This window comes from Oncorhynchus gorbuscha, linkage group LG17 (assembly GCF_021184085.1).
Source record: "Oncorhynchus gorbuscha isolate QuinsamMale2020 ecotype Even-year linkage group LG17, OgorEven_v1.0, whole genome shotgun sequence".
In the NCBI taxonomy this organism is placed as follows: domain Eukaryota; kingdom Metazoa; phylum Chordata; class Actinopteri; order Salmoniformes; family Salmonidae; genus Oncorhynchus; species Oncorhynchus gorbuscha.
The window spans coordinates 14,871,252-14,883,490 of record NC_060189.1 but is presented as its reverse complement, the minus strand read 5'-3'; the positions used below and the strand labels follow the sequence as shown (position 1 = coordinate 14,883,490).

Below are 12,239 nucleotides of genomic sequence, written 5' to 3'. Positions count from 1 at the left end.
CTGTCTGTCTGTCTGTACATCTGCATGTTTGGTATAGCATATCTGTCTGTCTGTTGGGTATAGCATATCTGTCTGTCTGCCTGTTGGGTATAGCGTATCTGTCTGTCTGTCTGTCTGTCTGTCTGTCTGTCTGTCTGTCTGTCTGTCTGTCTGTCTGTCTGTCTGTCTGTCTGTCTGTCTGTCTGTACATCTGCATGTTTGGTATAGCATATCTGTCTGTCTGTCTGTCTGTACATCTGCATGTTGGGTATAGCATGTCTGTCTGTCTGTCTGTCTGTCTGTCTGTCTGTCTGTCTGTCTGTCTGTCTGTCTGTCTGTCTGTCTGTCTGTCTGTCTGTCTGTCTGTTGTTAGCGTATCTGTCTGTCTGTCTGTCTGTCTGTCTGTCTGTCTGTCTGTCTGTCTGTCTGTCTGTCTGTCTGTCTGTCTGTCTGTCTGTCTGTCTGTCTGTCTGTCTGTACATCTGCATGTTGGGTATAGCATATCTGTCTGTCTGCCTGTTGGGTATAGCATATCTGTCTGTCTGTACATCTGCATGTTTGGTATAGCATGTCTGTCTGTCTGCCTGTTGGGTATAGCATATCTGTCTGTCTGTACATCTGCATGTTGGGTATAGCATATCTGTCTGTCTGCCTGTTGGGTATAGCATATCTGTCTGTCTGTTTGTCTGTCTGTACATCTGCGTGTTTGGTATAGCATATCTGTCTGTCTGTTGGGTATAGCATATCTGTCTGTCTGCCTGTTGGGTATAGCATGTCTGTCTGTCTGTCTGTCTGTCTGTCTGTCTGTCTGTCTGTCTGTCTGTCTGTCTGTCTGTCTGTCTGTCTGTCTGTCTGTCTGTACATCTGCATGTTTGGTATAGCATATCTGTCTGTCTGTTGGGTATAGCATATCTGTCTGTCTGCCTGTTGGGTATAGCGTATCTGTCTGTCTGTCTGTCTGTCTGTCTGTCTGTACATCTGCATGTTTGGTATAGCATATCTGTCTGTCTGTCTGTCTGTACATCTGCATGTTGGGTATAGCATATCTGTCTGTCTGTCTGTCTGTCTGTCTGTCTGTCTGTCTGTCTGTCTGTCTGTCTGTCTGTCTGTCTGTCTGTCTGTCTGTCTGTCTGTCTGTCTGTCTGTTGGGTATAGCGTATCTGTCTGTCTGTCTGTCTGTCTGTCTGTCTGTCTGTCTGTCTGTCTGTCTGTCTGTCTGTCTGTCTGTCTGTCTGTCTGTCTGTACATCTGCATGTTGGGTATAGCATATCTGTCTGTCTGCCTGTTGGGTATAGCATATCTGTCTGTCTGTACATCTGCATGTTTGGTATAGCATGTCTGTCTGTCTGCCTGTTGGGTATAGCATATCTGTCTGTCTGTACATCTGCATGTTTGGTATAGCATGTCTGTCTGTCTGTCTGTCTGTCTGTCTGTCTGTCTGTCTGCCTGTTGGGTATAGCGTATCTGTCTGTCTGTCTGTCTGTCTGTCTGTCTGTCTGTCTGTCTGTCTGTCTGTCTGTCTGTCTGTCTGTCTGTCTGTCTGTCTGTCTGTCTGTCTGTCTGTACATCTGCCTGTTGGATATAGCATATCTGTCTGTCTGTCTGTCTGTCTGTCTGTCTGTCTGTCTGTCTGTCTGTCTGTCTGTCTGTCTGTCTGTCTGTCTGTCTGTCTGTCTGTCTGTCTGTACATCTGCATGTTTGGTATAGCATATCTGTCTGTCTGTCTGTCTGTCTGTCTGTCTGTCTGTCTGTCTGTCTGTCTGTCTGTCATCTCATGTTCTAGCATATCTGTCTGTCTGTCTGTCTGTCTGTCTGTCATCTGCATGTCTGTCTGTCTGTCTGTCTGTCTGTCTGTCTGTCTGTCTGTCTGTCTGTCTGTCTGTCTGTCTGTCTGTCATCTCATGTTGGTGTAGCATATCTGTCTGTCTGTCTGTCTGTCTGTTCTGTCTGTCTGTCTGTCTGTCTGTCTGTCTGTCTGTCTGTCTGTCTGTCTGTCTGTCTGTCTGTCTGTTGGGTATAGCGTATCTGTCTGTCTGTCTGTCTGTCTGTCTGTACATCTGCATGTTGGGTATAGCATATCTGTCTGTCTGCCTGTTGGGTATAGCATATCTGTCTGTCTGTACATCTGCATGTTTGGTATAGCATGTCTGTCTGTCTGCCTGTTGGGTATAGCATATCTGTCTGTCTGTACATCTGCATGTTTGGTATAGCATGTCTGTCTGTCTGTCTGTCTGTCTGTCTGGCTGTTGGGTATAGCGTATCTGTCTGTCTGTCTGTCTGTCTGTCTGTCTGTCTGTCTGTCTGTCTGTCTGTCTGTCTGTCTGTCTGTCTGTCTGTACATCTACATGTTGGGTATAGCATATCTGTCTGTCTGCCTGTTGGGTATAGCATATCTGTCTGTCTGTACATCTGCATGTTTGGTATAGCACGTCTGTCTGTCTGTCTGTCTGTCTGCCTGTTGGCTATAGCGTATCTGTCTGTCTGTCTGTCTGTCTGTCTGTCTGTCTGTCTGTCTGTCTGTCTGTCTGTCTGTCTGTCTGTACATCTGCATGTTGGGTATAGCATATCTGTCTGTCTGCCTGTTGGGTATAGCATGTCTGTCTGTCTGTCTGTCTGCCTGTTGGGTATAGTATATCTGTCTGTCTGTACATCTGCATGTTTGGTATAGCATGTATGTCTGTACATCTGCATGTTTGGTATAGCATGTCTGTCTGTCTGCCTGTTGGGTATAGCATGTCTGTCTGTCTGTCTGTCTGCCTGTTGGGTATAGCGTATCTGTCTGTCTGCCTGTTGGGTATAGCGTATCTGTCTGTCTGTCTGTCTGTCTGTCTGTCTGTCTGTCTGTCTGTCTGTCTGTCTGTCTGTCTGTCTGTCTGTCTGTCTGTCTGTCTGTCTGTCTGTCTGTACATCTGCATGTTTGGTATAGCATATCTGTCTGTCTGCCTGTTGGGTATAGCGTATCTGTCTGTCTGCCTGTTGGGTATAGCGTATCTGTCTGTCTGTCTGTCTGTCTGTCTGTCTGTCTGTCTGTCTGTCTGCCTGTTGGGTATAGCGTATCTGTCTGTCTGTCTGTCTGTCTGTCTGTCTGTCTGTCTGTCTGTCTGTCTGTCTGTCTGTCTGTCTGTACATCTGCCTGTTGGATATAGCATATCTGTCTGTCTGTCTGTCTGTCTGTCTGTCTGTCTGTCTGTCTGTCTGTCTGTCTGTCTGTCTGTCTGTACATCTGCATGTTTGGTATAGCATATCTGTCTGTCTGTCTGTCTGTCTGTCTGTCTGTCTGTCTGTCTGTCTGTCTGTCTGTCTGTCTGTCTGTCTGTCTGTCTGTCTGTCTGTCTGTCTGTCTGTCTGTCTGTCTGTACATCTGCATGTTGGGTATAGCATATCTGTCTGTCTGTCTGTCTGTCTGTCTGTCTGTCTGTACATCTGCATGTTGGGTATAGCATATCTGTCTGTCTGTCTGTCTGTCTGTCTGTCTGTCTGTCTGTCTGTCTGTCTGTCTGTCTGTCTGTCTGTCTGTCTGTCTGTCTGTCTGTTGGGTATAGCGTATCTGTCGTATCTGTCTGTCTGTCTGTCTGTCTGTCTGTCTGTCTGTCTGTCTGTACATCTGCATGTTGGGTATAGCATATCTGTCTGTCTGCCTGTTGGGTATAGCATATCTGTCTGTCTGTACATCTGCATGTTTGGTATAGCATGTCTGTCTGTCTGCCTGTTGGGTATAGCATATCTGTCTGTCTGTACATCTGCATGTTTGGTATAGCATGTCTGTCTGTCTGTCTGTCTGTCTGTCTGGCTGTTGGGTATAGCGTATCTGTCTGTCTGTCTGTCTGTCTGTCTGTCTGTCTGTCTGTCTGTCTGTCTGTCTGTCTGTCTGTCTGTCTGTCTGTCTGTCTGTCTGTCTGTACATCTACATGTTGGGTATAGCATATCTGTCTGTCTGCCTGTTGGGTATAGCATATCTGTCTGTCTGTACATCTGCATGTTTGGTATAGCACGTCTGTCTGTCTGTCTGTCTGTCTGTCTGTCTGTCTGCCTGTTGGCTATAGCGTATCTGTCTGTCTGTCTGTCTGTCTGTCTGTCTGTCTGTCTGTCTGTCTGTCTGTCTGTCTGTCTGTCTGTCTGTCTGTCTGTCTGTACATCTGCATGTTGGGTATAGCATATCTGTCTGTCTGCCTGTTGGGTATAGCATGTCTGTCTGTCTGTCTGTCTGCCTGTTGGGTATAGTATATCTGTCTGTCTGTACATCTGCATGTTTGGTATAGCATGTCTGTCTGTACATCTGCATGTTTGGTATAGCATGTCTGTCTGTCTGCCTGTTGGGTATAGCATGTCTGTCTGTCTGTCTGTCTGCCTGTTGGGTATAGCGTATCTGTCTGTCTGCCTGTTGGGTATAGCGTGTCTGTCTGTCTGTCTGTCTGTCTGTCTGTCTGTCTGTCTGTCTGTCTGTCTGTCTGTCTGTCTGTCTGTCTGTCTGTCTGTCTGTCTGTCTGTACATCTGCATGTTTGGTATAGCATATCTGTCTGTCTGCCTGTTGGGTATAGCGTATCTGTCTGTCTGCCTGTTGGGTATAGCGTATCTGTCTGTCTGTCTGTCTGTCTGTCTGTCTGTCTGTCTGTCTGTCTGTCTGTCTGTCTGTCTGTACATCTGCATGTTTGGTATAGCATGTCTGTCTGTACATCTGCATGTTTGGTATAGCATGTCTGTCTGTCTGCCTGTTGGGTATAGCATGTCTGTCTGTCTGTCTGTCTGTCTGTCTGTCTGTCTGCCTGTTGGGTATAGCATATCTGTCTGTCTGTCTGTCTGCCTGTTGGGTATAGCATATCTGTCTGTCTGTCTGTCTGTACATCTGCATGTTTGGTATAGCATATCTGTCTGTCTGCCTGTTGGGTATAGCATATCTGTCTGTCTGTACATCTGCATGTTTGGTATAGCATGTCTGTCTGTACATCTGCATGTTTGGTATAGCATGTCTGTCTGTCTGCCTGTTGGGTATAGCATGTCTGTCTGTCTGTCTGTCTGCCTGTTGGGTATAGCATATCTGTCTGTCTGTCTGTCTGCCTGTTGGGTATAGCATATCTGTCTGTCTGTCTGTCTGCCTGTTGGGTATAGCATATCTGTCTGTCTGTACATCTGCATGTTTGGTATAGCCTGTCTGTCTGTCTGCCTGTTGGGTATAGCATGTCTGTCTGTCTGTCTGTCTGCCTGTTGGGTATAGCATATCTGTCTGTCTGTACATCTGCATGTTTGGTATAGCATGTCTGTCTGTCTGTTGGGTATAGCATGTCTGTCTGTCTGTCTGTCTGTCTGTCTGTCTGTCTGTCTGTCTGTCTGTCTGTCTGTCTGTCTGTCTGTCTGTCTGTCTGTCTGTCTGTCTGTCTGTCTGTCTGTCTGTCTGTCTGTACGTCTCATTGTGTGTTTATTTTCTCTCTCCCTCCCTCCCTCCCTCTCTCCCTCCCTCCCTCCCTCCCTCCCTCCCTCCCTCCCTCCCTCCCTCCCTCCCTCCCTCCCTCCCTCCTCTCCCTCCCTCCCTCCCTCCCTCTCTCCCTCTCTCCCTCCCTCCCTCCCTCTCTCTCCCTCCCTCCCTCCCTCCCTCCCTCCCTCCCTCCCTCCCTCCCTCCCTCCCTCCCTCCCTCCCTCCCTCCCTCCCTCTCTCTCTCTCTCTCTCCCTCCCTCCCTCCCTCCCTCCCTCTCTCCCTCCCCTCCCTCTCCCTCCCTCCCTCCCTCCCTCCCTCTCTCCCTCCCTCCCTCCCTCCCTCCCTCAGATCTCCATTATCCAGACATATGACACTAGCTTCACATTTTTGCATTTGGGTTTTTTGTATCTCTGTGTTTTTGCATCTCAGTAGTTTGTTGAGTTGTAGTTTTGGTCAGGAACTGTGTGCGTTTGTTCCAGGCCTCAGTGGAGAACATCATGAAGGAGAAGATGCCCAAGAAAGGAGGCCGCTGGTGGTTCTCGTGGCGCAGCAGGAACAGCGACTCCAAATCGGTACACACCTCAGCTCAAATACACACACCTCTAATACACACACATCTAATACACACACCTCTAATACACACACCTCTAATACACACACCTCTAATACACACACCTCTAATACACACACCTCAGCTCAAATACACACACCTCTAATACACACACCTCTAATATACACACCTCTAATACACACACCTCTAATACACACACCTCAAATACACACACCTCTAATACACACACCTCTAATACATACACCTCTAATACACACACCTCTAATACACACACCTCTAATACACACACCTCTAATACACACACCTCTAACACACACGCACCTCTAATACACACACCTCTGTAACACACACACCTCTGTAACACACACCTCTAATACACACATCTCTAATACACACACCTCTAATACACACACCTCTAATACACACACCTCTGTAACACACACCTCTAATACACACACCTCTGTAACACACACCTCTAATACACACACCTCTAATACACACACCTCTAATACACACACCTCTAATACACACACCTCTAATACACACCTCTAATACACACACCTCTAATACACACACCTCTGTAACACACACGCACCTCTAATACACACACCTCTGAAACACACACACCTCTGTAACACACACCTCTAATACACACACCTCTAACACACACACCTCTAACACACACACCTCTGTAACACACACACCTCTGTAACACACACACCTCCGTAACACACACACCTATGTAACACACACACCTCTAATACACACACCTCTGTAACACACACACCTCTAACACACACACCTCTAACACACACATCTCTAACACACACACCTATGTAACACACACACCTCTGTAACACACACACCTCCGTAACACACACACCTCTGTAACACACACACCTCTAACACACACACTTCTGTAACACACACACACCTCTAATACACACACCTCTAACACACCCACACCTCTAATACACACACCTATGTAACACACACACCTCTAATACACACACCTCTGTAACACACACACACCTCTATAACATACACACCTCTGTAACACACAACTCTGTAACACACACACCTCTGTAACACACGCCTCTGTAACACACACACCTCTAACACACACACCTCTAACACACACACCTCTGTAACACACACACCTCTGTAACACACACACCTCTGTAACACACACACACCTCTGTAACACACACACACCTCTAACACACACACCTCTAACACACACACCTCTAACACACAACTCTGTAACACACACCTGTAACACACACACCTGTAACACACACACCTCTGTAACACACATACCTCTCTAACACACACACCTCTCTAACACACACACCTCTGTAACACACACACCTCTGTAACACACACACCTCTGTAACACACACACACCTCTGTAACACACACACCTCTGTAACACACACCTCTAACACACACACCTCTGTAACACACACACCTCTAACACACACCTCTGTAACACACACCTCTGTAACACACTCACCTGTAACACACACACCTGTAACACACACACATGTAACACACACACCTCTGTAACACACACATCTCTGTAACACACACACCTCTGTAACACACACACCTCTCTAACACACACACCTCTCTAACACACACACCTCTGTAACACACACACCTCTGTAACACACACACCTCTGTAACACACACACCTCTGTAACACACACACCTCTCTAACACACACACCTCTGTAACACACACACCTCTGTAACACGCACACCTCTAACACACACCTCTGTAACACACACCTCTGTAACACGCACACCTCTAACACACACCTCTGTAACACACACCTCTGTAACACACACCTCTGTAACACACACAACTCTAACACACACCTCTGTAACACACACACCTCTGTAACACACACACCTCTGTTACACACACCTCTGTAACACACACCTCTAACACACACACCTCTGTAACACACACCTGTAACACACACACCTCTAACACACACCTGTAACACACCTCTGTAACACACCTCTGTAACACACACCTCTCTGTAACACACACACCTCTGTAACACACACACCTCTGTAACACACACCTCTAACACACACCTCTGTAACACACCTCCTGAACAAACTTCTATAACATAACTATAACTAGGAAACTTCTGCAGAAGTTACAGCATTGGAGGCCTAGTTGACTGGCGTATTATATTTGTTAGAATGTCCTGGTTGTTGTATGAGTGTGTGACTGGTTGTTTTACCCCAGGACTCCGTGTCTGAGACAGGAGTTGGAGATGAGGGTGACACCTCTCTCAGCATGGCTTCAGTCAACGGGTAACTACACTTCTCTAACACCAGAAAAGCTTATCATGTGCAATATAATTTAATCATTTTGAATACATGTTTATATACTGTAGTTTACAGATCCTCATATACGTTATACAGAAAGGGTCGGTTTCATGAACCAATTCTCCTTTGAGTTTGTTTTTTTTGTGCAGGACTAGGTTTAAAATTTGTCAGAGAAACCACCCCTAAAAATGTGTACTACATGTTTATATAGTGTTAATATTCTGGTTATAAAGTAAAACATGTATTTATAACTGAACTGTTGTCATGACAGAATGAAGGAGGAGTCTTCCTCCAGCGATGAGGACCACAGATTGTCCAATCAGGGCTCAGAATCCTGCAAAGCCGAGCCCCTTCTCACACCCGGTAGTGTGTGCTACAGGAAGACCCTCAGACTGACCCCAGAACAGCTGGTGAGGAACAATACTTCTGACCTCTTTATCTGGCGACGTTGTGTTCAGTGTGTCTGGCTAATGTATTCTTCAGGCCAGTCTGCAGTTGAACCACTCAGTAGCAGGGTTAGAGTTAGTCTATATGGGTAATGTAGTCTTTGTGTCCTCAGGCCAGTCTGCAGTTGAACCACTCGGTAGCAGGGTTAGAGTTAGTCTATATGGGTAATGTAGTCTTTGTGTCCTCAGGCCAGTCTGCAGTTGAACCACTCAGTAGCAGGGTTTGCGTTAGAGGGTGTATGGGTAATGTAGTCTTTGTGTCCTCAGGCCAGTCTGCAGTTGAACCACTCAGTAGCAGGGTTAGCGTTAGAGGGTGTATGGGTAATGTAGTCTTTGTGTCCTCAGGCCAGTCTGCAGTTGAACCACTCAGTAGCAGGGTTAGCGTTAGAGGGTGTATGGGTAATGTAGTCTTTGTGTCCTCAGGCCAGTCTGCAGTTGAACCACTCAGTAGCAGGGTTAGCGTTAGAGGGTGTATGGGTAATGTAGTCTTTGTGTCCTCAGGCCAGTCTGCAGTTGAACCACTCAGTAGCAGGGTTAGCGTTAGAGGGTGTATGGGTAATGTAGTCTTTGTGTCCTCAGGCCAGTCTGCAGTTGAACCACTCAGTAGCAGGGTTTGCGTTAGAGGGTGTATGGGTAATGTAGTCTTTGTGTCCTCAGGCCAGTCTGCAGTTGAACCACTCAGTAGCAGGGTTAGCGTTAGAGGGTGTATGGGTAATGTAGTCGTTGTGTCCTCAGGCCAGTCTGCAGTTGAACCACTCAGTAGCAGGGTTTGCGTTAGAGGGTGTATGGGTAATGTAGTCTTTGTGTCCTCAGGCCAGTCTGCAGTTGAACCACTCAGTAGCAGGGTTAGCGTTAGAGGGTGTATGGGTAATGTAGTCTTTGTGTCCTCAGGCCAGTCTGCAGTTGAACCACTCAGTAGCAGGGTTAGCGTTAGAGGGTGTATGGGTAATGTAGTCTTTGTGTCCTCAGGCCAGTCTGCAGTTGAACCACTCAGTAGCAGGGTTTGCGTTAGAGGGTGTATGGGTAATGTAGTCTTTGTGTCCTCAGGCCAGTCTGCAGTTGAAGGTGGGTCCTAATGAGGTGGTGTTCAGTGTGACCACTCAGTACCAGGGCACCTGTCGCTGCCAGGGCACCATCTACCTCTGGAGCTGGGACGACAAGATCATCATCTCAGACATTGACGGCACTATCACCAGGTGTGTGTGTGTGTGTGTGTGTGTGTGTGTGTGTGTGTGTGTGTGTGTGTGTGTGTGTGTGTGTGTGTGTGTGTGTGTGTGTGTGTGTGTGTGTGTGTGTGTGTGTGTGTGTGTGTGTGTGTGTGTGTGTGTGTGTGTGTGTGTGCATGAGTTTTATTGGCAATTGTGTGTGATCATGTGAAATCTCTGTTAATGGTAGTTTAATGAGGTGTGTGTGCGTGCGTGTGCGCATGTCCTCTCTTTCAGGTCGGACACCCTGGGCCACATTCTTCCCACGCTGGGTAAAGACTGGACGCATCAGGGCATTGCCCGCCTCTACCACCGAGTCAGCCAGTGAGTTACCACAGGAGTAATTCAATAACTATAGATGAGCATTACAGTAATGAAACCTAGGTCACATTTAGAATAGGGCTCAACGTAAGATCAATGAATCATATCAACTTTATTCATGGTGTTTCAATCTACAAGGTTTAGTACGTTTCACCCTCATGAAGGCAGCCCTGTCCCTGACACTCATTAGTTAAATTGCTGTCCCCTCCATCGCTCTTAGGAAACACTGAGACAGTAGAATAATTCAATCTCATTCTCTTGCTCTACTTATCCTTCTATCTTTCAATTCAATTCCAGGGGCTTTATTGGCGTGGGAAACATATTGTTTACATTGCCAAAGCAAGTGAGGTTGATAAAAAAAAAAAAAGTGAAATAAACAATAAAAATAAACAGTAAACATTACACAAACGTTCCAAAAGAATAAAAACATTACAAATGTGGTATTATGTCTATATACAGTGTTGTAACGATGTGCAAATACAAGGGGAAAATAAATAAACATATGGGTGGTGTGTGTTCTTCACTGGTTGACCTTTTCTTGTGGCAACAGGTCACAGATCTTGCTGCTGTGATGTCACACTGGTATTTCACCCAGTAGATATGGGAGTTTATCAAAATATGATTGGTTTCTCTCTATCCCTCTCTCCCTCTCTCTCTCTCTCTCTCTTTCAGGAATGGTTATAAGTTTATGTACTGCTCAGCGAGGGCCATAGGTATGGCTGATATGACGAGGGGGTATCTACACTGGGTCAACGAGAGAGGAACCATGCTGCCTATTGGACCTGTCCTACTCAGCCCCAGCAGTCTGTTCTCAGCTCTGCACAGGTGAGGAACACATACACTCACACACCATCGTTTATCACCATCATCATCGTAAAAATAAACACAGCAGAAGCAAAGAGTCAATCGCAAAAGTGAACAATCATATGTAACGATGTACAGCCGCTGATGTAATAGAACTTGCTATCCCTGTATTGTATAACGATGATTCCGTCCGTCCTGTCGGGTCCTTCTTGTCCTTCCTGTAGGGAGGTGATAGAGAAGAAGCCTGAGAGGTTTAAGATCCAGTGTCTGACCGACGTGAAGCAGCTGTTCTACCCCAACACTGAGCCTTTCTACGCAGCCTTCGGCAACAGAGCCACGGTGAGAGCCCTGCTCCCTCCATCACTGCATACATTACCTTATGGAAACATCTGCCTTCATCTGACTGGAACCATGCACACTAATTAACCGATCTGTAACCGATCTGTAACCGATATTTAACCGATATGTAACTGATCTGTAACCGATCTGTAACCGATATTTAACCGATATGTAACTGATCTGTAACCGATCTGTAACCGATATTTAACCGATATGTAACCGATCTGCAACCGATCTGTAATCGAGCTGTAACCGATCTGTAACCGATCTGTAATCGATCTGTAACCGATCAGTAATCGATCTGTAACCGATCCGCAATCGATCTGTAACCGATCTGTAATCGATCTGTAACCGATATGTAACAGAGCTGTAATCGATCTGTAACCGATCTGTAACCGATCTGTAATCGAGCTGTAACCGATCTGTAACCGATATGTAATCGATCTGTAACCGATCTGTAATCGATCTGTAACCGATATGTAATCGATCTGTAACCGATATGTAACCGATCTGTAATCGATCTGTAACCGATCTGTAACCGATCTGTAACCGATCTGTAAATGTGACAGATTCAGCCAAAAGGCTATTTGCAACCTGAATATTCTGTTTGCTACTGTTGCAGTTGTTGTTGTATGCGTGTTTTTGGATAGTATGTCGGTGGTTGTTAAAGTTGTTGTTGTTTAGGATGTGTATTCCTATAAGGAGGTGGGCGTTCCCCTAAACAGGATCTTCACAGTCAACCCCAAGGGAGAGCTGATACAGGAACACGCTAAAACCAACATCTCATCGTAAGTCAGACATCTCTCTCTTTCTC

At 46.3% G+C, this 12,239-nt stretch overlaps 1 protein-coding gene across 10 annotated transcripts in view; it reads left to right on the top strand.

The window, feature by feature from the left end:
* The window catches only part of LOC124001784 (phosphatidate phosphatase LPIN1-like), a 63,239-nt gene that overhangs the window by 48,403 nt on the left and 2,597 nt on the right, over positions 1–12,239 (top strand). For 9 of the 10 annotated variants that reach the window (XR_006832855.1, XR_006832854.1, XR_006832853.1 and 6 more), the window contains exons 13-20: positions 5,871–5,963; positions 8,228–8,295; positions 8,582–8,720; positions 9,804–9,952; positions 10,199–10,285; positions 10,955–11,107; positions 11,311–11,425; positions 12,110–12,213. Coding sequence is in view for 7 of the 10 variants with exons in the window: in XM_046308848.1 (XP_046164804.1) it covers positions 5,871–5,963; positions 8,228–8,295; positions 8,582–8,720; positions 9,804–9,952; positions 10,199–10,285; positions 10,955–11,107; positions 11,311–11,425; positions 12,110–12,213 (908 nt within the window). In the remaining 3 variants the exon portion in view is untranslated. The remainder of the gene's footprint in view (positions 1–5,870; positions 5,964–8,227; positions 8,296–8,581; positions 8,721–9,803; positions 9,953–10,198; positions 10,286–10,954; positions 11,108–11,310; positions 11,426–12,109; positions 12,214–12,239) is intronic. The other variant, XM_046308852.1, reaches the window with a different exon arrangement.